Source organism: Orussus abietinus, unplaced genomic scaffold, assembly GCF_000612105.2.
Source record: "Orussus abietinus isolate OABI.00-Male unplaced genomic scaffold, Oabi_2.0 scaffold24, whole genome shotgun sequence".
Taxonomy (NCBI): Eukaryota; Metazoa; Arthropoda; class Insecta; order Hymenoptera; family Orussidae; genus Orussus; species Orussus abietinus.
The window spans coordinates 588,976-612,605 of NW_019394437.1; the positions used below are offsets into that span (position 1 = coordinate 588,976).

General features: G+C 47.7%; 7 protein-coding genes across 13 annotated transcripts; 3 read left to right on the forward strand and 4 right to left on the reverse strand.

Annotated features, from left to right (window-relative positions):
- Window positions 1–21: 21 nt before the first annotated feature.
- LOC105701679 (DNA-directed RNA polymerase III subunit RPC8) lies at window positions 22–1,072 on the forward strand. Its single transcript, XM_012428617.2, has 5 exons — window positions 22–222; window positions 277–460; window positions 542–682; window positions 752–876; window positions 950–1,072. Exons 1-5 carry the CDS (start codon window positions 112–114, stop codon window positions 1,001–1,003), a joined length of 615 nt encoding a protein of 204 aa, XP_012284040.1. The 5' UTR covers window positions 22–111; the 3' UTR covers window positions 1,004–1,072.
- LOC105701669 (F-box/LRR-repeat protein 16) lies at window positions 1,073–4,817 on the reverse strand. 4 transcript variants are annotated; one of them, XM_012428600.2, is made up of 6 exons: window positions 3,749–4,817; window positions 3,395–3,688; window positions 3,038–3,329; window positions 2,632–2,827; window positions 2,410–2,558; window positions 1,073–2,334 (listed from the first exon to the last, which is right to left on the reverse strand). In XM_012428600.2, exons 1-6 carry the CDS (start codon window positions 4,328–4,330, stop codon window positions 2,186–2,188), a joined length of 1,662 nt encoding a protein of 553 aa, XP_012284023.1. In that variant the 5' UTR covers window positions 4,331–4,817; the 3' UTR covers window positions 1,073–2,185. The 4 variants fall into 4 exon arrangements, with proteins under 4 accessions (XP_012284023.1, XP_012284020.1, XP_012284021.1 ...); XM_012428597.2 differs by having other exon boundaries at window positions 1,073–2,558; XM_012428598.2 differs by having other exon boundaries at window positions 3,395–4,817.
- Window positions 4,818–4,906: 89 nt separating this feature from the next.
- Window positions 4,907–6,985, reverse strand: LOC105701673 (actin-related protein 2/3 complex subunit 1A). The gene is made up of 7 exons (XM_012428605.2): window positions 6,780–6,985; window positions 6,534–6,651; window positions 6,198–6,458; window positions 5,839–6,129; window positions 5,581–5,759; window positions 5,237–5,506; window positions 4,907–5,160 (listed from the first exon to the last, which is right to left on the reverse strand). Exons 2-7 carry the CDS (start codon window positions 6,598–6,600, stop codon window positions 5,122–5,124), a joined length of 1,107 nt encoding a protein of 368 aa, XP_012284028.1. The 5' UTR covers window positions 6,601–6,651; window positions 6,780–6,985; the 3' UTR covers window positions 4,907–5,121.
- A 218-nt stretch (window positions 6,986–7,203) lies between these two features.
- On the forward strand, window positions 7,204–10,651 carry LOC105701665 (zinc finger protein 284). 2 transcript variants are annotated; one of them, XM_012428589.2, is made up of 4 exons: window positions 7,204–7,501; window positions 7,626–8,787; window positions 8,853–9,415; window positions 9,496–10,651. In XM_012428589.2, the coding sequence occupies exons 1-4, from the start codon at window positions 7,442–7,444 to the stop codon at window positions 10,093–10,095; spliced, it is 2,385 nt and encodes a 794-aa protein (XP_012284012.1). In that variant the 5' UTR covers window positions 7,204–7,441; the 3' UTR covers window positions 10,096–10,651. The 2 variants fall into 2 exon arrangements, with proteins under 2 accessions (XP_012284012.1, XP_012284014.1); XM_012428591.2 differs by lacking the exon at window positions 7,204–7,501 and having other exon boundaries at window positions 7,545–7,800; window positions 7,872–8,787.
- On the reverse strand, window positions 10,270–12,913 carry LOC105701672 (peptidyl-prolyl cis-trans isomerase FKBP8). Of its 2 annotated transcripts, none has more exons than XM_012428603.2 (5): window positions 12,806–12,913; window positions 12,220–12,539; window positions 11,917–12,116; window positions 11,505–11,809; window positions 10,270–11,423 (listed from the first exon to the last, which is right to left on the reverse strand). In XM_012428603.2, exons 2-5 carry the CDS (start codon window positions 12,535–12,537, stop codon window positions 11,110–11,112), a joined length of 1,137 nt encoding a protein of 378 aa, XP_012284026.1. In that variant the 5' UTR covers window positions 12,538–12,539; window positions 12,806–12,913; the 3' UTR covers window positions 10,270–11,109. The 2 variants fall into 2 exon arrangements, with proteins under 2 accessions (XP_012284026.1, XP_012284027.1); XM_012428604.1 differs by having other exon boundaries at window positions 12,714–12,827.
- A 23-nt stretch (window positions 12,914–12,936) lies between these two features.
- LOC105701667 (PP2C-like domain-containing protein CG9801) lies at window positions 12,937–18,125 on the forward strand. 2 transcript variants are annotated; one of them, XM_012428593.1, is made up of 9 exons: window positions 12,937–12,995; window positions 13,156–13,367; window positions 13,553–13,812; window positions 13,896–14,122; window positions 14,416–15,015; window positions 15,580–15,777; window positions 15,848–16,133; window positions 16,203–16,686; window positions 16,751–18,125. In XM_012428593.1, exons 3-9 carry the CDS (start codon window positions 13,646–13,648, stop codon window positions 16,967–16,969), a joined length of 2,181 nt encoding a protein of 726 aa, XP_012284016.1. In that variant the 5' UTR covers window positions 12,937–12,995; window positions 13,156–13,367; window positions 13,553–13,645; the 3' UTR covers window positions 16,970–18,125. The 2 variants fall into 2 exon arrangements, with proteins under 2 accessions (XP_012284016.1, XP_012284017.1); XM_012428594.1 differs by lacking the exon at window positions 14,416–15,015.
- LOC105701663 (eukaryotic translation initiation factor 2-alpha kinase) lies at window positions 18,052–23,360 on the reverse strand. The gene is made up of 13 exons (XM_012428585.1): window positions 23,065–23,360; window positions 22,800–22,926; window positions 22,546–22,720; window positions 22,259–22,415; window positions 21,955–22,141; window positions 21,558–21,822; window positions 21,337–21,456; window positions 21,056–21,236; window positions 20,878–20,983; window positions 20,578–20,786; window positions 19,663–20,461; window positions 19,239–19,583; window positions 18,052–19,182 (listed from the first exon to the last, which is right to left on the reverse strand). The coding sequence occupies exons 1-13, from the start codon at window positions 23,196–23,198 to the stop codon at window positions 18,967–18,969; spliced, it is 3,021 nt and encodes a 1,006-aa protein (XP_012284008.1). The 5' UTR covers window positions 23,199–23,360; the 3' UTR covers window positions 18,052–18,966.
- Window positions 23,361–23,630: the final 270 nt, after the last annotated feature.

A 23,630-nucleotide genomic window follows, 5' to 3' on the forward strand; every position in this document is an offset into this window, starting at 1 on the left:
AAATTGCAACGACTTGTGTGTCTCACGATTTGAACATCTCTGTTGAAAAGCATTGAAAAGGGAAGTTTCAACGAAAAAGTAAACTCATAAACGGTGTCCGACAAAGCCGGAATGTTTATACTCGCAGAATTAAAAGACACCGTCAGGATCCCACCGTGGAAATTCAAATACAAGTTAAACGATGCGATCACAGACGAATTAAATCGGAAACTAGCTAATAAGGTATGTTTTGGAATTATTTCATACTATGACTTCGATTAAATGGGTTAGTTTTAGGTATACTTAAACGTCGGTCTTTGCGTTGCTCTACACGATATCATAAAAATTGACGACTCTTACATATTTCCTGGGGATGGGTCTTCGCATACCAAAGTGATTTTTCGCTTCATCGTTTTCCGTCCATTTATGGAAGAGATACTGACTGGCAAGATACGCAGCTGTAGCGTGGACGGCGTACACGGTACGTTGATTGCTGGTCGCTCATGGCAGGACCGTCTTATGCTGCAATAGTTGTAAACAGTTGCCATTATGCATTTTACAGTTACATTGGGATTTTTTGAAGACATCGTCATTCCGCCGCATAAGTTACAGCATCCTTCGAGGTTCGACCAAACGGAGCAGGCATGGGTATGGGAGTACGATACAGGTGACGGCGAGAAACACGATTTATTTATGGATGCAGGTAATGATTTTTAAATCTATTCCATTAAGGGTTCCATAAGGATTTTTTAAACTTACGCCCACAGTTTAGGGGAAATCATTAGATTTAGGGTAGTTGGAGAGACATTCACGGAGACTTTACCCACTGGTCCTACCGTTTCCGGAGAGAAGGTCGAAAAGCCGGAGTCAAAAAATGTGTCACCATATACTTTAAGCGTAAGAGACCAATTAACGTCCTTTCTCGTCTGCCTTAGCATTTTATTTCTAACATCGATTCGTTTATCTACAGGGAGCTATCGACGAACCAGGTTTAGGCCTCCTCTCTTGGTGGGAGAACACCTAGCGCCAACCCGACGGATAGAATTTGAGTATCGTCGTAAGTACGGAAATGAAATAAGTCGAGACCGTTGGATCCTGGACAACTTTTATTTCGTCGTAATATTGCAATCGATGCGATTCTCTGCTCCCCCCCTCCCCTTCTCCCCTTAAACCTACGTAGCCTAAGAAATAGACTCTTAAAACGATGCGGTAAGTCGATGCAACATCGTGTCTATATTTCCGATTGCTGAACAAAGTGACAAATAATCGTATTTATACAATATTTACAAGGATCTCACGGCTATTTAACCCCTCGAACTCGTGATTGCACAGCAAAAATATTTTCAGCTTGTAAAAAGTAGAGTTCTCTACGTCTTACCTATTACTTACCGTGTGACTTAAATTAATTCGAGGCTGATTACCGCTTCGAGCCCCGGTTATCTACGATTTAACGTGCTACCCGTCCGAGCGCTCGATCATCGGTCGCGAATCCGCGTCTCCGTTGAGCGCGCCTCGTCGACCGGGAAACGGCCGGAGGGAATTCCGTTTCTCGTTGAACGAGATCCGGGTTCGAGGCGAGGAAAGGGTGCGGACAACGGTCGATCGCGCGGTACCGTATCGATAAATATGCGTGGGTGGGTGTATGGCGAGGGTAACGACCGCGACGATAAAGCTAACGAGAAAAACACGAAGAAACTCAGTACGAGACAAATCTTACGTCCAAGGAACACTAAGAGGGGTTCGGAATCGAAAATCTAATACGCAAGTTTTCCGGGCCCGGTCGTCCGAGTGCCGGCCCGGGAGTAACGAAGCATCGCGCGAAACCTTTTGGAATGTCCTCGGAGAGGTATACGCCGTTCAAGCGACTCGACTCGATCTCGTCGACGATCGAAAAATGAAGGATTACAACGAAGACGGTACAATGATAACGTATCACAGTCCTAATTCTCGTGCGCGGGGGTCGCGCCGTCCGAGATGTTCGATCGCTTCCAACGTACGCTCGGACCGGAGGCCGAGGACCCGCCCCGAGAGGCTTTCGACGTCCTAGTTTTACGGCGATATATACTTTTACGAAGCGGCCTACGAACTTTCGTCTCTCGCCTCCGAGGTCGGGGTGGAAAGCCCGGACTCTTTGAAAACGCGGCGAGACTCGCCGAGTCCCTGTAACGGTTTTGTACCTTCGTATACGGCCCTCGGTTCTCCTCGTTCACTCGATGATTAGGCAACGCGGTAGGTGCTCGCGCAAGTAGTCGAAGAGCTCGCGCGACGTTCCCGGACAGTTGGTCAGCTCCAGCTCGTGGAGGTGCCGCAGCTGGATCAGACTGGACAGGCCGCTGCTGGTCAGCAGAGGACACCCTGCAAGAGGACGGGCTCGGGTAGCGTCGGAGGGCCTCCAAGAAAAAGAGACAGAGAGGGAGACCCCATCCTTACCGGCGACGGAGAGCACCTGCAGAGACCGCATGCCGCACAGGTGCTGCAGGCCAAAGTCCCTCAGCTGCGAACACCACCTCAGGAACAGGGCGCTCAGGGTGGGCATGGTGGATATGTACCCCACGCCGATGTCCGTCACGTGGACGCACCTGCGGAGGCAACGTCCGAGAAAAGATCGATCGCGCTCGGCTCTCGGATCCGGGGGACCCCCTCGACACTTACCTGTCCAGGGTGAGCTCCTCCAGCTGGTGCAGGTCGCAGGCGATGTACTCGAGAGCCGCGTCGGTTATCCGGGGGCACCAGCCGAGGTCCAGGGAGCGCAGCCTCGGCAGGTTCTCGGCGATGAGCTCGACCCCGTCGTCGGTCACCTTGCTGCAGCCCGACAGGGACAGAGCCGTCAGATTGGGCAAGGAGTGAACTGCAAAAAACGGGACGTCCTCCTTCGATCGATGCGTCGGTATAAATAACGGGCGCGCGGGCCATTGTCCTCGACGAGTCGAGCTAACCTGGTGCTGCCGGCAGCTCGAAAGCTAAATAAAGCCCTGTTCCTTAATTCTAAATTTAATCACCGGCGTCGATCCTAACCGATCGGAAGAGGAAACGAGCGAGGATCGACTTCGGGTCCCACCTATATTGACCACGCCGTGGTTCGTCAGCTCCCAGCAGGACTGGAGCCGGAGGATGCTGAGGGAGCCGCTCTGCTTCGGGCTGAAGTACCCGAGGGCCGCGTCCGTCACGTGGTAAGCCTGGAGCGAGAACTCGTAGAGGCTCGGCAGGAGCTGGGCGACGGCTCCGACGGCCTCGTCGGCGACGTTTATGCAGTCCGACAGCGACAGCGACACTATCCTCGGCGTCAGGCAGGCCCAGAGCCCGGCCTCCGTGATCTCGTTGCATCCGGCCAGCTCCAGCTCGAAGAGTACCTGAAACGACGGAGTGCGAGCCACGGCAGAAGGGAGGAGAGGCCTCGGGGCCGAGGGCGACCTACCTGGAGGTGATCCAGGAGCGCCTCCAGTCCTCGGTCGGTGACGGCGCAGCAGCGCAGAGACAGCGAGTTGATGTATCGCTGGGCCAGCGGGAACCCGTGGGTGAGCTCGACAGCATCCTCGTCGGCCGCGCCCAGCAGCACCAGCGAGCTGAACCCCCGCCGGACCAGCGAGGCGTACAGGCGGGCCCGAGACCCGGACGCCATCGCCCTGGCCTCTCGGCACCTGACCACCGGGACCAGTCCGGCCCAGAGCCTGGGCCGCGCGTACAGGACGTCCCTCCACCTGGTGCAGACCTGAGCCAAGAGGAACATCAATCTCGAGGAGTACGAGGAGGACGGCCGCGCTCCGCTTACCTGGGCCAGGACTCTCCTCTCCGAGGCGTTGAAGTACAGGAAAAACCTCCCCAGGAAGTGGTCGTCCTGCATCAGCTGTTCCCACGTAGTGGGCGGCAGACGGCCCCCGGCCCCGGCCCCGGCCGAGGGGACGTTCTTGGAGCGGTTCCTGGATATCCGATTCCGGTTCACCGGCGCGCCGCTCGAGACCTTGTTGTTCCCCACCGGAGGGTTCCCCGGGTTGGGGATACTCCTGCTCGGCTTCTCGAGGGTGACGTTCGCGTTCGATGTCGGAAGATTCGCGTTGGTGCCGCCTCCGCCTCCCCCTCCGCCGCCGCCGCCGCCGCAGAAGACGTTGGTGACCCGCTCCATGACGCTGGCCTTTCCTCCGCCTCCTGGAATCGGGACACCGCTGGGAACTCGGATCGAAAGCGCCCGGACGAGGACGGAACCCCCGTCTCGTGGCCGAAGCGGAAGGAGTCGAGGAAGCCAGGGCCTCGAGTTACCATGGTGCTTGGAAGCCCGCAGTCCCAAGCCGTTGATCCTCTTGGTCAGTTCCGCGCTGGCTCGCTCGACGACACCTTGGGCGGAAATCGAGGACATCTCGACGCTCGCCTTCTTCTTCCTCCCCCTCTCAGCGAATCAACGACCTCGTCGTCATCCGTCCGCCGTCGGTGGGACTCGCGAGAGTCCTCGTCCGTCCTAGCCACTTCCGGGCCGATCGATCGCGGCTCTCTCTCCCTCTCCGACGACGTTCCGCCGACGTTCCGCCGTCGTTCCGAGAGGAGGGTGTCCTTCCGTCCGACTCACCCCCCGTGGACGCGAGATCCGCGGCCCGCCCCTGCTCTCTCCTTTCTGGGACGCCGAGGAAGGACGCGAGCCGATCTCGGCCACCCCGAGAAGCGCCTCCGCCACTCGGGAAGGGCTGCGCGCTCTCGCCGACGTTGCACGGGGGTGGTTCGAGCCGCGACTGAATCGATATCGCCACCGCTCGCTTCCTCTCGACTCGTCGGACCGCCCCCCACCCCTCGCGCGGGTTAAAAGCGGCCAGGCTGCGCCCGTGCGTCCCTCCTCGGGAACGCGGGGCGTCCCGCAGTCCTCCGAGACGTCTTCGACGAGCTCCCCTTTCCGCGAATGCTTCCCTCTAGGGTTGTCTAGGGCACGGGAGAGACGAGCGAGTCCCGACTCTAGGTGTAGCTTTATTGGTAATCGGTGATCGGTAATTAATCTAGGATCCGTATCTATTTGGAAGATAATTATACGAGGCGCGTCTTCTCGCTACCGCGGGTACATTTCTGATCGTATCGACGAAAGGTCTCGGCGTGACCCGGGCGGCCGACAACTTTGGATTCCGAGCCGTTCGCGGTCGTCGGTCTTCTCGGCGTGGTCCGAGCTTAGGCGATCCTGAGGCCGGCGATGGAGTTCTCCAATAGCTGCAAGCAAAGCGACGGATCGGACCTTTAAATCCTTTAAATCCCGGAACCGGACGACACGGATCGTCGTACGTACCTTTAAATCCCAGATGACGAGCTGTCCGTCCAGGCTGCTGGTACTGAACTCGTTTTCCGACATCTTCCTCACGCAAGTTATCGTATTTTGGTGGATGCTGTCCAGAAACTCGTCGTTGAGGTCCGTTCGTGCTTGCCGGTCCAAGGACTGGAACTTACGCATGGCCGAAAGACCGGCGGCTTCCCTTTTCTGCGTGGTATCTAGCTTCGATACGAAATAAAGCTGCCCCTCGTCGTTGATGGAGTAAAGCAGCGGCACGCAGCCGTGACCCTGGGCGCGAACGAATATTTCCCTTGGTTAAAAGGTCCTTCGTTGCTTCGGTTACAAGTCGAGATTTTACTTACGGCAACGACGATCGAGTTGAGACCCACCCAAACGCAGTTCATGAATGGCAAGTGCTCGGTGTACAACCGGACTACCGCTTTCCCTTTGGATGCGTCCGCGACGCAGATGGACGAGTTGTGACTCACCCAGCAAATCTTGTTGCCGCAGGGACTGAACGCAACGGAATGGACCCAACCACCTGGAGCAATCGGGTCATTGATCTTCTTCGAGTTAACGAAATGCGTTAAGTTTTTACCTGAACCGATTGAACGCGTTACCTCCGTTTGGAGAATTCGGGAATTCTTCCATTAGCGTGCCCAATGCGGAACCTGGTCCCCAGACCCCACTCTCCGATGACTCTTCTATGTCTTTAATGTACGCGCTAAAGACGCGGACCTTGTAGTCCGTCGATCCGGAAACTAAAATCTTATTGTCTGGATGCCAGTCTATCGCCGTTACCGTAGATCTTAACGGGCGCTTTATATGTTTCGACACCCACCAATTGTTTTCGGATGCAAAGTAGCAGACGGATATCAACTTGTCTCCCGAGCCAACTGCAAACTTGTTTTCTGCGCAATGATAAAATTCATATCGTGAAATTGGGAATTATACTCTAAACCAATACCTTCTGTTATACCTAAAGGGGACCATTTGACGCACGTAGCAGCTCGATTTGTCCGTAACAGTACCAGGGCAGGAATCCATTTCCCGTCATCTCCTTGCGTCCACACGTATGCATTTTTATCTACTGAACAAGTTACGATACGATTTGTCTTTGATGCCCAATCGATGCCCAAGACCCGCATATCGTGCTCCTGTAGAACGTCCACTTGTTTCCATCCGGTTGACAATCGTTTACACACACGGACTTCGTTAGTGTTTGGACACACAGCCACTCCTATGAAAAAGTTTTCGGTTGTATTTTTCATCAGAAAGTTTATAGCTAAATGTCAAAGAGAAAGGAAATACAAACCTGTTCTATCATTGTTCCACGCGTGGCAAGTAATTGCATCGATTCCAAAAGTGTGGACTTCCGTCATGTTTTTATAAGGCTTATAACCTCAAATTTGCTACAGTAGCAAAATACTTTTCTAGATTATAAATAATAAATGATTCCTTATTAACGTATAGATTATTCGTATATGAATCATTCCCGACAATATCTTGGGTGCGGCCGGAGCTCCCAAATCGTTTCAAAATAACGAATGTCGGCACTTACTTCAATCGGTGATAATATACTCTGGGCAGTTTTCGAGATTTTTTTTTCGTGTCTCGATATTATCATAAGACGATATGTACGTATATACCAGTATATACGTACATATAGTTTGGTATTATTCTAACGCTTTCGTTACTCAGACGGCAATAAAAAAGGTGTGTAAATGACAGATAATAATCAGCCGCATGCTGTCAGAACTTGACTAAAAATATATAACGCGTGCTTCCATCTAACGGCGAAACGATCCGTCAAAAGGGTTGGAAGTTTCAAAGTATTGTCAAAGATGGCGTCATTCAGTTGTGTTAATATTTTCTGGTCCGTGTTTTCTCGTATATTTGCAATGTATAGTTCATGATATAGACCGATTGGTCGACTCTTGACATTAAAATCAAGATGGTATTGTTTGCAACCAGTTACCTAGTAACCGCGGTCACTATCAGCTTTCAGTGATTGGCCGACGCATTCCAAGTTGTCGCGAGCCCTACTTTACGGATAGAATGGCTATAGGTTATACTCCGATTGTGTAATCATATTTTAAGGTCATTAAAGTGCACTGGCTCATTTGACAAATTCTACATGCTTATAAAGCAGTCTAGCGTTAAATATCATATTGCGGTTATATTGAGAAATGCACCACGTGTCTTCGCGTGGCATTTGCAACAATGACAGATGATGAAACTGGGCGAATTGAAATGATGATCCTCCCTCCCTTTAGCGTTCAGGTGAGACCCCACAGCTGTAAGACCCTACTTTCCTTCTTCTCTTATTTATTTTACTTTCGCATTTCATCATGATTACGCGTTAGACCTAAATTATTCTCTCGCTAAAAAGTTTTATTCCTCTTAGGATAACTCCATGCTCGACGCAATGGAAGACACTTTGGAGAAAGCTGACAACGTGACCTTTGATTATTTACAAGAGTGCGTTAGTAGCCTCGAGAGTAAAGATTCCGGAATTACCCTGTCACCTAGATCGCTTGGCGCGTCAAGCTCTGATCTACAAGTAACGAATATCGAAGATCGTAAGAGCATTGGACCAGATTTTTGTAATTTCGATATAAACCTTATTAAGGTTGGAAATTTATTTCTGCAGTCAGGGGATGACAATCGCGATGACACAGCAGTTTATTCTGTAAATAATGATACAAAGAAAGAAGGTTCCGAAAGGTCAATAAAAAAATTTGAACAAGATGCTGTGGATAGCGGTAACGTTAAAAACATGACTTTTTTAAATATATTAAATCAACAAGAAAACTCTACTTTTATAGACATTTATAGAAATTTAGATTACTCGAGTCCCTTACTCGATATAGGGAAATCATTGATAGAACAAGAGACATTAAAAAAAACTCGAGGAAACGATCGTTGCATCGCCGATGATAAATATTGGAACGACCACGTTCGGACTCAGTGTGAATCGAATGCAAGTACCAAAATTATTCTTGAAAAAAAATTTCGATTGATACGCTCGAATTCCGACGATAAGACATACGAATGCCTGGCTAAGTGCGCACAGTGTCCAATGACTTTTAGGTATAAGAGACACTTGGATCGTCACTTGGAAGGTCACCAGAAAAATAATTGTCCACGGTGTAGTGCAAAGTTTGCAAGAAAAAAACACCTCGACGTTCATTTATTTCGAGCACACGGTGAAACAGCTTTGAAGCATCCACATTCTTGTGACGTTTGCTATCGTGGTTTCCCTAAACGCATCCTGCTCCATCGTCATAAAGCGAAGCATCACGGTCAGGATGGCAAAATATCCTCAATTTGCAGCGAGTCGTTACCTGCTGAAACCCAAGCGAAGGAGCAGGGAGAAAAACGATTCCACTGCGAACTATGTTCGCAATTCTTCGATCTCGAAGAAACGTATCGTCTTCATTTGCAAAATCACAACAACTTTAAGTGCTCTCATTGCGGAGTCGAACTTGCATCCAAAAAGAAAGTGGAGGAGCATCGTAGAACGTGTCACTCGTCTAAGCCAAAAGATGCGACGGTCAAGTCAAACGGTGAGTCGAACACAAATAATATCCATGGTTGAATCTTTAATTAAAGCATTACTTCGATTCCGCAGGTTTATATTTTTGCACCGACTGTCAACACGGATTTGTGAAAAAAGTGACATATCAGCGGCACTTGGACACCGTCGTGCATCGCAGCAAATCGAACGAGGACGTTCCGTCGAAGGAGACTTTCCCCTGCCCGATTTGTCCGAAAGTAATGAGTTCCCGCAGAGCGCGCGAACAGCACGTCAGACGTGTTCATAAAGACGAAAAGAGGTTTACTTGCGACGTGCATGGATGCGAATTTCAATCGGCGAGTCGTAGCGACTTGGACAGACATCGGCAGCTCCACATCGAGGAACGAAACGTGGTATGCGATCAGTGTGGAAAGGCTTTCACCAGCGTCAACGTGCTCAAGGATCACGTGCTTTACATGCACAGCAAGGAAAGGCAGTTTGTCTGCGAAGAGTGTGGCAAGTCCTTCAAAAGGAACAGCTTGTTGAAAAGGCACAAACTTTCGCACCAACAGGTGCGGCCGTTCGCGTGCATCGAGTGTAACTCTGCTTTCAAGAGATCTCATCATCTCACCAGGCACCTCGAGACGTGTCACAAAGTCACCCTGGAAAGAAAAAAAGTACGTAGACATTGTCGCCGTAATTGTTTTAAATTATATCCCGCGCCGTACAACGCACGGTAACCATCGAATCGTTGCAGATGGTGAAGCTGATGAAGACGGAAGGAGGACACCTGGTACCGATCCCGGAGAAGCCCAAGAAGCCGAGACCAAAAAGGCCTAAAGCAAAGAAGAATCCTCCGACGACAGTTTCATCGAAAGAGGAACCAAATGGTCCTTCCGAGGCACAAAATTTCGTAACGTCGACAGGAGAACGAAGCGACTCGACCACGGAGAGTACGGTACTCGTGGAGGGTCCGGGAGGGTCTCTGGAATCCCCCGGTTCGTTGCCAACGGGCGAGTCGACGCCGCGCGTCGTCTCGTTGGTAGGGGTTAGTTCCGGTCAAGTGGTAACCGTCGAATTAACTAGTCCCACCTCGATGCCCATAAACGATTTCATGGATCAATTTGAAGGTAACTGTAGCGAAATGCTCGAACTCGCTGGTTATCACGACCTGGAGTTTCAACAGGAAATCCTGAGTACGGATCAAAGTTATTACGATCACGACGGTTACTCGGAATTGCCTTTGGAAAGTGGGGAGACTTCTTTGTTGTTGGACTCAAACGGTGTCAAAATGGACACCCTGCCTGCCATCGAGAACTACCTTACGCAGCCGTTTTCACCGTTTTTAAATCTTTAAAATTATCAAACCATCGACTTATACGTACGTGCGATGCTATTGAGATTTGTTATACGAAACGTAGGCGTTTAGAATTATTTTGTTGATATTTTAGTTCAACTAGCAAATGTAGATATGTACAGACCTTAGTGCAAAGACAAAAACAGAACAGACAGATAAATCTTCAACTGCACCTTCAAGGTTGGTTCCCAGATCTCCTAGATCCGTTTCATAATTTTTATTAAATAGATACAAATATAACAAAATTTTTGTTCCGGAACGCACGTGGAATGTCTACGATTAAAAATACGTCTGCAAGGACAACCTGGTTAAATTATAACGGACAAGGAACACAACGGCTATTTTAAAATCTCGGGAAAATAAGTAATTCACAGCCATTTCGGATTCTTGGTTTTTTGTCAAATATGTAGATATCCGTGACTGGTCTTAGATCAAGGTCTCACCTTTTCGTGCCATCGTCTTTAACCTTTTAACTGCAGAATGCTCAGAAAAGAAAAATTTGTCAATCGTTCGATGCTGTGGTTAAGAACGAAATATAATTTAGACGTTCGTTGCACCATTGGAACGTTTCTCCCTGAGCACTCATAGGCGCCCTTTGCAGTCAGAAGATTAATCCAGTCAACCGAAGTATCTATTTAACGTTGAAATAGATTCGAACACGGATTCAAAGACACAATGATAAATTCAAAAGCCAAATATGAAAAATATACGCAGACACCTTGGAAAGTACTTGAAATCAAATATAAGGCTTCACATGATATAACCTGATTTTTCTCAAGAATGCAGCTTTGGCAACACGCCCGAACGAAGCTTTACCAGAACAATCAAAGATGATATATTCTCTGCTTTTAGAACCTTCTCATTCGGTTACATGTTCATGTAATTCGTTTCACTTGATCGATCGGACTCTGAGAAATGAACAAGCTCGAACCATGATTTGTTCATTTCTGCAATGGTTATCAGGTTGCCACACTCAAAAACTCGGTTCGTTGTTATTATTGTTTTTTCGATTTTTCAAGAGATATATCTGTAAGCCAACAGGCCCGCCACGGCTGCGGCGGTGCCACCGATCACACTCCACGCTAGCTTACCGAAAATTTGACTTTTGACGTTTGCTCGAATCTTCCCAGACGTGGCGGAGTCGTTTTGCTTGTGTGTGCCCAACATCTTTTGATACAAATTCTTCTCATGACGTGCATCCTTCGCATTTTTCTCACGTAAAATGGCTAACTCCTGTTGTATCGCTTTTGAACTAGGGTCCAGTTTAGAGGCTTGCATTAACGTTGTAAAGGCTCCAGTATGTTCACCTTTTAGATGCAGAATCTTTCCTATGAAATTAGAAGTAACGATAAAAATCAATTTCAAACTCATTGCATGTCACAAGAGAAAATGCTTTCGATAACGTGTACCTTTCCTAAATAATGCCTTCACATTCTGTGGTTGACCTCTTAATACATTCTCCACGCTCTTTAAAGCAGCATCAAAAGCTTGCGTTTTAATCTGTGCAGCAGCCAAGTTATTGTACACTTTCATTCTGTCTTCGAGCAGTGCCTGTAAATCCGCATCGCTAGCAGTCTGTTCCACTTCTTCTCCAGAGTAGCTCGTGCCACCATTTTCAGGATAGAGGAAGTCCAAAGCTCTGCGATAGCATTGGATAGCCAAGATTGGCTCATCTCGGGCAAACCACCAATTGCCACGTTCTCTCTTCTTGTTCCTTCCATGTTATTAATCGTTACCATCATTAATCTCAAATTTAATCAACTACATTAAAGATATAACATTGTTAAGCCACGTGCACCTATTAATGCTAATGACAATTACCCTATTTTCTTCCTGTCCTCAATTCCTAGCATCTCTACCTCAGCCTCCGTGCCCACAGATTTCAATTCGACGTTATATATTATCGTAGCATTGGATGGGATATTTGGCTCTTTACCGAGGTCGCCATACGCAAACCTGGAATGAACTTCGATCGTGGCTACCTCTCCGACATCCATCAATGCAATTGCCAAGTCCAAACCCTAAACAAAATTTGTTTAGCTCATTGATTATATTAAATGTCACTTAAGACATAACAATTGCTTCGATGCTTTTAGACATTTTAAGCGTCGTCTCGAGCCGCACCTGAACAACTTCAACGTCTCCAAGTTGAATGATCAATTCTTCGTATTCCTCCACAATGGTTCCATCTTCCAATTTGCCTGACATCTTCAATGTACAAATGTCAGATTTATTTGGCCGAGTACCCTTTTTTCCTGGTTTTAAAACAGTTTTTATAAGCTGCCCACTTCCAAGGATGTCTATCGTCTCGTTTTCTTCATGATCCTTCAATGTAGCTTTGGTCATTGGATCTTCAGGATTTACATCAAAGTTCATTTCTTTCTTTATAAAGTCAGCCTGGGTGTTTCCTGGCTGCACCAGTGTTTCGCTCATCACTGACATTTCTGCAACATAAACAGGTCATTAAACTACATAAGAAACGGTCTAGACTCGTTAACTAAAAGTTACGATTAACGGAAATGTGTAAACATTAATAAGCAAATCTGCAGACTCATTCGAAACCGTTGGTAATTATGCAAGAGGACACATGTCCAATTAAAGCTATCAGACATTTTTACCTCCTTGTTTTTGTAATGAATTGCACGGAAACGATGTTAGATGGGTTCTCAACACCTCCCACGATTATTTACAGATACCCGCAAATACGTACCAATGCACGCGGCAAGACTCGACACAGCAGCACGTCACTTTGGTCAATTGAAGTTATCCGCTACTTTTGTCGCGATCTTCTTGTATCGATTATCGAATTCTGGAATTTTCGAGTTAGAGACTCGAATGGGCAGCAGATTGGCAATCTTCCAACTCATCTATGGTAGCGATTGCTTCGAGGGAGTAAGTATGTATGTACATAATTTTCTTTACCGATTGTTAGTTTTCAAGAAGAAAATGGAGTAATTATGTCCAATTGTAACCGCAATGCGAGCGCCAGTTTAGTAGAACAAGATGCATCGTTTTGTAGATGGAAAAAAGCGTTCTGTTGAGCAATCTTTGTCACCGTAGGTACACCAGGTTCTCACCCTCGTCTCTTGGTCGTATATGTATAGTTTCATGTATAGTACTAGGTATAGTACGAGAGCGAGGGAGGTGTTGATTCTGGGTCGGTGATTTGATTATCATGGCTGCAACGTTATCTGTACCTCCTGTTACGTTTTGACTTCAAGTACTGCCAAGAAGAGAGTATTAAGTCGCCTCGAATTATGATGTCGGAACACGTAAGCATCTTGGGTTACTAACCGTACTTCGATTCTACTGGCGCTCCGAAATATCCAATAAATTAGTTCATAGGCCGCGGAGTTCGTTATAATTATTTTTGTGTTACGTGCATAATCCTGAAATTCCACGATTGATAGGTAAAGCTTTACGACGAATGAAGCAATTTAATATTTTATGTTAATAGAGAGTTTCAACATTTACTGAAACTGGATTAGACCACACGTCTTGGGATGTCAAGTTTCAGATTTCCTGTAAAAGGTAGAAATCGCTCTAGAGAATGCCCAGTTTACGCAAACGGGTCGTGGGTTTTATGCGGCAGCTATCCATCAGCAATTTGGCTGCCGCGGTGGAGAACATTGGACAGGGGGAACCTTCGACCCCATGTCCAAAGTCTCCACCACCAGATTTTCTAGGCAATTGCTTTATCACTCATTACCTCAATGGGTAAGTCGATACCCAACGTTAAAGCGAGTTCTCATCGTTCTTGCTTCGGTATTAAGCTCTATTAACGAATCGTCGTCAAATAGGTCGGAAACTAAAATCGACGGTCCGGTAATCTTGCATGGAAGAAATCCTGAAGAATTGCCGTCCAAACCTGTGAGAAGTCTCGACGAAGACGACGAAGTATTCGCGGCGTTTACAGGCCCTGGCCGTGGTCTTACTACGGTCAATCTCAGACAGAGGCATTTGAGTATTAGCGATCCGGATGTGGATTATATCGATATACTCGAATCTAACGACCATCACAAAGCTGGTAAGTAAAACATTTTTGTTATATAGAAGAAATGTCAGGATATCATCGACGTCGATACAGGTTGATGGTTCGCTCCAAAGCAGGGCTTTTCCGTCAGTCTGTCATAAATCCATTGAGAAAGGAAGCGTTTGTTTATTTGAAACATTTAAAAGTTTCCGTGCAGTTTTTGCCTTCGTTATAAAAAAGACATCGTGTACTCCCATGTTTTGTGTGAATACGTCAACCCACGTGTCGAGATATAAAAAAGACTAATCTTTACGTCTTTTGATATGTCTATTGAACGTGAAACACAGTTAAAACCTCGCTGGATTGTATATTTTCTGCGGCTCACGATCGTTGGCTGGTGGTACGATCGAACGATTCTTTATTATATCCCATCGACAACAGTGCCGTCAAGATCCGAGCAGCGGGAAAACTGTATGAGCCCGACTCCAAGTATTCCCAGGAGAACCTGACGGGCGATTTTGGATTCGATAGTAACCAACACGGCACGGATCGTTCAAATCGTCACAACGATCAAAGAAATTGCAACCTTTCGTCGGCGAGTCCTGAGAACTCGAACGAAAATTCCGAGATCGACGTCAAAGTCGAGCGTAAATCGAAGAACGTCCAGTTCGATGCAAGCCCTAGAATCGATTGGCCTTTTGGCGCAAATCATTTGGAGAACGAGGAACCGATGGAGTTAAATCTGCTGAACATTATTTACGATGACAGCTCCAGTGAGAACAAATTCGAAAAATCTCTGGAGAACCCTTCCAGCAGTTCCCCCGGATCGAACGACCAGGGAGATTTCGGGAACGACATTATTCCGCCACCTTCTGAATTCGCTTCCGAAATGAATCCACTGCGAAAGTCGAAAAGCGCTCCTGCTCCCTTTCAAAAGACCGCCAAAGGTGCTTAACTCGTTCCGAGCATGTGCTACGTAATCTCAATTTCCCTCTATCTCTATTTCTCCCTCTCGTTGCTCCCGCGTTGCTTTCTTCGAGACGAGGGAAAGAATGCCAGAGGACTCGCAAAAATTGGCAATCCGTCAGGATGCTTTATAGAACGCTCGCGTAGTAGATTTTTTTAGACGTAACGGCAAACGCTGCATCATTCGCATGGCTAATTGTCGCATCGTACGCGTACACGTTTTACATTTTCTGGTTGATTTGAATGAAGTTTGCACGATTCTCATGCACCGTCGTCGGAAATCGATGGACGCGAGGCTTCGATTAAAAGTAACGAAACCGTTCACGCATGGTAAAACGTTGAAAAAAAAAAAAAATGTAAGACGGTAACGACGCGCTCTCGACGAGAAGAATAGCAAAAAGAGTCGATTTTTAAAACGCTGCACCCGTAGGAGAAGCTCGTTCGATCCAGCTCCGGCACGAGGACGACGTTTCGCTCGTCGACGTTCTCATAAGTGATTTATCGGAGATTCACGGGAATAACGTGAGATCGTTCGTTTGCCTCAGGTATGCCTTCCGCGGGAGACGTAGCCGGAATATCAAATTGGTTCGACCCTCACGACATGGCCTACGGCATCTCGACGACGCTCTACGAGAAGAACCCCACGACGAATGCGATCAACGGCGAGCCGATAGCCGACTGCTTCGGCGTCGCGGCGAGGGCCGACGCCGGAATTCTCGCTGTAGCGGACGGAGTCAATTGGGGTAAGCAAGCCGAAGAGCCACGAGAAGCCCAACGAGACGAAATCGATCGGAACTTTTGGTGCAACGTCAGGTCCAAAGGCGAGCATCGCGGCGCGGTCGGCCGTCCACGGTAGCTTGGAGTACCTGAACAAGGCCCTGTTCTCGGCAGCCCCCGGCAACGGCGCCACGACCACGCGGGACGTCTTCGTGGCGCTCCTTCGGTCCTTCCATGCGGCCCACTCGCTGATCCTTCAGGAGCAGGGCATGCTAACCACCCTGACCGTCTGCGCTGTCCTTCCCCTGGCCGACTCCTCCCCGGACAGATACGTCGCGTGCACCTGCAACGTGGGCGACAGCCTCGCCTACGTCTACTCGAGGTGAGTCCAGAGCCCCGAGAGGCTTTCCAGACTCTTCCGATGCCAACCCTCCGCTCTTGGCGGTTTCAGGAAAACCGGAGTAAGGGAGATTACCCGGGGATCCCACGACATCCACTGCATGCGGGACATGCGCGACGCGCTCGGCGCCCTGGGCCCGGTGGACGGATGCAATCCCGAGCTGAACAATCTGACCCTCGCCATGACGGAAGTCGAGGAGGGCGACGTCGTCTTTCTCACCACCGACGGGATCTCCGACAACTTCGACCCGGTGGTGGGAAAATTCGCGGTGCTACCTGCCGGCGATGCGAGTGACGTCTCCGCCGGGTCCCAGAGCAGAACCAAGACCCGCAAAGCTGCCGAGAGTTTGCGCCGCTCCAACTCGAGCGGCTGCGGGGGGAGCACCGGATGCACCGAGTTGCCCGTCGTCGAGGCCTATCAGAGGCACGAGCTGACTCTCCTGCGCATGGAGGACCTCCTACGACGAGGAGTCTCCGGCGAGGGTCCTCCCTGCGACAGCGCGAAGAAGCTCTGCGAGCTGCTGCTGGACTTTGCGGTGAGCCTCGCGGTCCTCGAAAGCGAGGAGAAGAGATCCACCTGAACTCCTTTGCCGATTCCAGGTGCGGATCACTGCCGCGAAGCGGCGGATTTTGGAGGACACCGACTTGTACTACTGGCGGTACGAGGACGGCGACATCGTGCAGCTGCCAGTATTGGAGCAGAGGAGGCGTCGGAAGAAGATGCTGGAGAAAATGTCGATGGTCCCGGGCAAACTGGACCACGCGACCGTGGTCGCGTACGTGGTGGGATCGACCGCCTCCTCGAAGGGCAAGGTGTAGCCCTCTCGTTCGAAGTTCGTACGTTTTTACGGTGTCGACCATTCCTTGATTCTTTGTTGCGTCGCAACGGATCGATTGATGTATTCCTGCGATAATCGTGTACATAATCAAAATGAATTCGCTACGACGTCGAACGGGAAACGAAAATGTAGGCGCGATCTCGCGTACTTTGCCCCTTCTTGTTTCGTCTAAAACGCGAGGCTTGCTCGCCTTGGGTAAACTCGTCGCGAGCCGGAAGACGTTGGAGAGCAATCGGTTCGATCGAGAAGGAGAAACGTCGAGGACTCCCTCGAGAAGACCGAACCGATGCGATCCGATCGCGTCATCCGGCATAGGAGTAGTATTCGGTATGAACTAAAGTATTTACTTATACGGCAAATACGTACTTTAGAGATGCCGCATTTTGTCGTCGTCTCGTCGCCACGTAAAAGGCCTCCGAACTACGAGAACGAAGTACGTCAACGGAACAAGGGGCACTTTACTTTCGGGAAAGCTGGCGCGCCTTGAAACGTGGACGTTTCGTGCTCGGAGTGGGAATCTTTTTTTGTTTTTTTTTTTCTTTATCTTTTTTCGAAATGCTTAAAGAACGTGCAATATCTTACGAATTTATCGGCGTTAGATTTGTATCTTTCCAAGCTGCGAATTGCGTTTCCGTTCCGCGGGCCTCGATATTTATGCCTCGTCGGCCTAACTATGAATTACGGTCTAATGTTAATCGTTCTTACTAGCAATGACCGTTCTCGGCGTTCCGACCGAAAGGGGTTTCCTAATGTCCGTCGAAATAAAATAGAACGAAGTCGTTCCCGGTACATTCCTATGGAGCAGGAGTAAACTAAGAGCGAATTCTAAAATCTAAAAGTATTAACCAGGAACAGCCAGTCGAGCAGCACCGTTAGAAAGAATTCTGACATAATTGTAAGTGGTACTACGAGAGGATGCAAGCCCTCTCGATTCCCTTCTTTTGCGTGGGACAGAAGTCCACTTCCGTATTATGTAGAGCTTTTTTCAACAGGGAAGTAAATAACGCCAATTACGAATATCACAACGTGGCCAATATCGCTAGTAAGAGAAGAAAGGCTCTGTCCACGTTACTCGAGGATATTTATTTTGTTTGAGATAACTTTTTTATATGTATCATAATAAATTTGGAGCAATAGACCTCTGTCTCGTTCTTCTCGAATCTGCGAAATAGGGTCCGTCGCTTAGTCCTTAATTATTACACCTTTCATTTAAGAAATTGAAAACTGGAGGTGATCGGGTTTAAATAAATATATTGATAACTACTTATCGACGAAGGAGGAAAAAAGGATTAACGAGTTAAAGTTGCTCGCGTTAATTTATCGATTCACGGATTTTAGCGACCCAATGCCCGTTGAAAGGTTTTAGTGAAAAATTTAAATCGTTTTATACGGAACGTACTCGTGGAGGCAAACGCCTATTCGATACCGATAACCACGATAGAATCGATCAAATGCTTCCCACCGTATGTCCTAATTTGATTGCACTTACATTTGTACGTTATCTTACAACTACGTTTCCTAAAACGTTAAGTTAACCCCACGTATCCTTAGCCTGCACCGTGGGAAATATTTAAAATAGACATTCGCCCTAATCGCCGCCTTCTACAGAATTAGAAGACGTACCCTTGAAAGATAATTGGCACAGCCAAGCGCATTTTCACAGGACCGGGATTCCGATCCAGTATAACTTTCAATCCAAAGTACTTTGCGTTCACGTTGCGACGAAACGTGACACCGCAGAGATCCGATCGTTGCTTGTGTCGGTATTTTCAGGAATGTTAAAAAAAAAAAAATGTGGACTAAAGATATAGCGGAACCCGTTACCGACTCGACAGTCAACCATCCAACCCCAGGAAGAAGCGTTTGGACCGATGGTTGATTTTCCGTCGGTTGAAAAATCAAAATGAGACCGCGTTAACGGGTATCTTTGCTGCTCTCGTTCGCGATGTACGGCGGCTCACGTAGTTCCGTTTCCTTTCAGTTAACGTTCTCCCAGGACTCGCTGCTGCTGCTGCTACTCGTTACGGAGGGATGCCTGGTTGTTTGCGGCAACTCAAAGTGCCACCTGCTGCCGTCGACGGTGCCGAGACCGCCGGTGACGCCGGTGTTGCACAAAGGAGGTCGTGCCTTTATTCCTAAGGTCGTCGGCCTCATGCACGGATTCTCGTCCAGCATCATCCTCAGCAAGTTGTACTACGAGGTAGAAGAATTAGAAATTGCGGCCGATACGCGCCCTTGCGAAGACTCACCTCGGCCGGATGCTGGAGGGCGAAGTCCTTGGGATAGATCGACTTCCTCAGGTTCGTCAACGAGACGATCCTTTCCATGTCGGTTAAGAAGGGTATCAGCAGCTCGAATAGTATTATCCCGAGGGAGTAAATGTCCACCTTGTAATTGTACACTTGGCCGTTTTTCTGTTCCGGTGACATGTACAAGTGAGTGCCGACTCGCGCGGTGTGCATTCCGTTCCTTGAAGTAAGCGAGGAATGCTGGTCGACGCCGTTCGCCTCTTCGTACCCTTCGGTCATCGCCGTGACCAACCCGAAGTCCCCAATTTTTATCTTCTCGTCGTATGCGAAAAATATGTTCGAGGGCTGAAATCAGAGTACGTTGCCGTTGCCGCCCTAAACGTATCGACACGCGTATCGTCGTCTACCAAAGGTCCATCGTTACCTTCAAATCCCGGTGAATGAGACCCTGGAGATGAACGTACTCGACTGCGTCGACGATCTGCTGAAAGATATTCACCACCCGATGAGGGTCCCTCGAGGAGGACCGTTGCTTCAGCCACTCTCGAAGGCTCAGTCTTTGACACAGTTGCATTTGTATATACAGGAACATCTTCGTCGACTTGCGACCGATGAGTTTATTTTTTCGATTCAGTAAACCGAAAGACGGGTCTCTTCCGTTGCTCGTCTTCTCCTTCGCGACGGACCTTCCGCTCGTTTCGGCGCAGAAGACGACCGACTCGGAACGTTCTTCCTCGTTCCCTCTTGGAAATACTCTTTCCTGTCCACTGCTCTCGCTCGACATGGACACGTCCGTTGTATCCACGCTGCTACTGGCGTCGTCGTAGCGAATGAAATTCGGGTCCCCGGAGAGACCGCTCTCCGCGGATCCGTTGCTCCTCGACGCGCCGAAGACGACGTACGAGTGTTCGTCGCGTTCGTCGCGTTCGTCCGGATCCGCCTGGTTCAGTTCGAGAGCATCGCGGGCACTGTCCACCGAAGAATGATCGCTCGGCGGGACGTCGATGCACACCGACGCGTTCGGTTTCGACACGCTCTGGGACAAATCGGAAGTAAAGTCCGAGGCGGACAGAACGTAGCGGTCGTACCACAAGCGGTCGTGCTCTTCTTGCCACCCCGCCGGCGGACACTCCAACCAGGCATTGAAGTATCGTACGATGTTGTGGTGATCCAGCTTGGCGAGGGCCTTGACTTCTCTCATTACTCTTTCTCTGGAGTCTTGGCTAAGGAGAAAATGCAAATTACCTGGTCGCAATTGGATCGAATAAGTCTGTTTAGGAGGGCGAGGGTGATATCAGAAACGCTAGGCTCCGTTTGGGTGCATCATATGACGGCTTACCTATTGGAGATGGCTATTCTTTTAATGGCGTAATTGCAGTCGTCTATTTTATTTCTCGCCTCGAAAACGATCCCGTAACCTCCTCGTCCCAGGCAATCGATAGGCTCGAAGTCGGTCAGGTAGCGAGACTTGAAATTTGATTGATTCCCGTCCTCGTGTGAATTGTGGTCGTCTTTTTCAGCCTGGACGTGTCTTTCGACTATCAACGGCTGTAAGAACGAGATCTAGCTGAAGTACCCGTCAACGGCGTGGAACCGACGAAGCGATTCAATTATGAATGGAAATATATTATATATTTACCGGTATTACAGCCTCGCTCGCAGCCGTTGTGGCGTTTAGCAGTCTCTGCGTTAACATAAAATTCAGAAGTACCGCAGTGGTAATGGAGATTATCACGACTTCTTTCCTGAAGGTAAGAATGTGAAATGAAATGAAACGTTCATTCGACTGACATCTATCTCGAGTCAGATTTACTTACCACCAATACCACAATGACACGATGATCACTTGCACCGGAGTATCGTCGGTTTCGTTCACGTAATCTTCGATCGAAGAGTTTTCCATTGATTCGAGTAAAAGTCTCGTGGAACTGCTTTTGTTACAGTACTCGGTATTGTTTAACAGTAATTGCTCTTTTGAGTACAGATAATACCCATTCCCTGTAAACGAAAAACAGCTTGGTGGGAAATTGAAACGTAGAAATGAAAGAGTAACGATCGTTTTTTCATCATTTATCCTCCGATAGCGAGAGAGACGTACCGTTGATATAATCGGAATTATATAATACCGAGAGAGCAGTGGTGCTCTCAGCGTCGGTGATTTTAAAGGAGCTGTCCCTGTCGTCGCTACTATCGTCGGCGGTCGTAGCTAAAGCAGTGCCTGAAAATGTGGAAACCATTTTATTTCCATCTAATGTATAAATGCACGTCTAAGCATCATGGTTTGGCATAACATTTAACATGGGAGGAAGGTAATCGTACTTATAGCAGGATGGGGCTGCCAAGGAAACTTATTGTAATTCAATACTTTTGGTGCATTATGTTCTATCGCTTTGAAAATTGCCGAGTTTTCCTGAATGTAGAGTTGTTTATCGTGCATGCCCAGGTAAATTCCAGGACTGTTTGAATATGCAGATCCCCAGGACCATTGGGTATTGTCAAATAAATTAACTTCTTTCAGGATTCTGTGGCTATTGTGGACTTCCGTCCTGTCCTCTCGCCATATCGATACAATGGGTGAGTCAAACTACACAATTCCAACAAATTAAGCTTTGAGTATTTATATTATTTGCAATTTCTTTCATAAGCTGTAAAGTTTGACTGAGATTTGTCGGTACTTCTCCCTGATGTATGATATAATTATAATCATTGGACTAACCTTGCGTTGCCACAGTTTTTCGCTCGGATTACGTTTATCGACTACCCACACTAGACCTTCTGGGACTATAACTTGGATATCGATATTAGGATATGCTTTTGATGATTTTTCACCAGCTTGACCATGACAGTCAAAATTCATGTTAGAAATAAGGGTTACGTCATGTTGACCCACGCTAAAATTCCACCTGTAATCGAACAGAAAAAAACCGGCCGCTTATTTGACCAAATAAAAATGTACATTACCTAAGTTACAGCAAAACTGGGAAAACTGGATTAGAAGTATCTAGTTTAAATCGACTAACCTTTCAATTCCGGTACGTGGCTCCACAGCTCGGACGGTCTGTTGAAACCGTTGGACAATAAGCACTTCTTGATCTACGTAGCCTTCGGATTTGGTTATATTAACACAACCATTAATATTACACTCGTACAAGATCTTTCCTGTTATACTAGACACTCCTATCATGGAACAAAAATGTTAATCCCTTATGTTGCTGACCGTTTCAAATATATTAATTTTGAATAAGTAAAAAATCAAAATGTAGCACAACACCAGAATTGTACATATAATGGTCTATAGGAAATGTACCGTATGATCTTGTTTCTTTTCCACCAGAGAAAACTAAGTCATCCGAGTAACGAAATGAAGAGTGGAGCAATTGCTCGGCCGATACTGGAATAGATTCCAAGTTTTCACCATCGAACTTGTAGAGTCCACCGTTCAACGAAGGTATCAGTCTCACCCATTGTCCATTATTGTTGAGCTATAAACAGTTATTTTATTTACAATTTGTTCGGAATGCATGAAAATAATAAATACCAATTTCAATAATATTATCGTACTTCTCTGTTATGGATGTTAGACGAAAGCATAGGTCCGTCATTAAAATCCAAACTCCATTGCAATTCTCCATTTTGGGCAATATCCAATGCAGAAACCTTTCCATCCAAAGTACTAACAAACAATAAACTGCAAGAGAACAGATGAACATGTAGAACAAGTACAAGTCTGGCTACAATTGCATCGATAATTGGATGCACTCTAGAGGGAAGAGCATCCTAAGCATTTTTTTTTAAATGGAGTAGAAAAACAAACAGGGTGAATCACCTGCGAGGCGAATCGTTGGATGTAGAAGATCCGCAAAATGTTAACTGTCCGATTTCAGCAGGGCCAACGAACGTGAGACCTTGTAATAGACATAGGAATAAACTTAGGAAAATCCATTGAGTCACGACGCACATTTTTTTACGAATTCTGTGCGATCCGTCTCCTCTGAAGCGTCATGACGCGACATGCGTCCCACCACGTATGATTTCTGTCACGCAAATTGATCGCTACTTTAGAAGCGCCTAATATCAATTCGATTACATTGAATGACTCAATCGCATTGGCTCCAACTTGATTTCGTGCCACTACGACTATTTACACTGTCATTTACTTCTTTACCAACTGAGAAGTTGCGCCGTTAAGTAATTTACAGAGATGAGTTGGATCTTTGAGTTGAAGTGCAAGTGCACAAGCCGTCCACTATTTCCACCGAGGGCAGCACGAATCAATTGCTGCCCATGAGCAATCTCCCAACTCATCTCTGGCACTGCAGCCTTTCGGTCGATACAAAATAATTGATGCACTTTCCGCTGTCTTTCTCGATTTCTTTGTATATGGCAGTATAT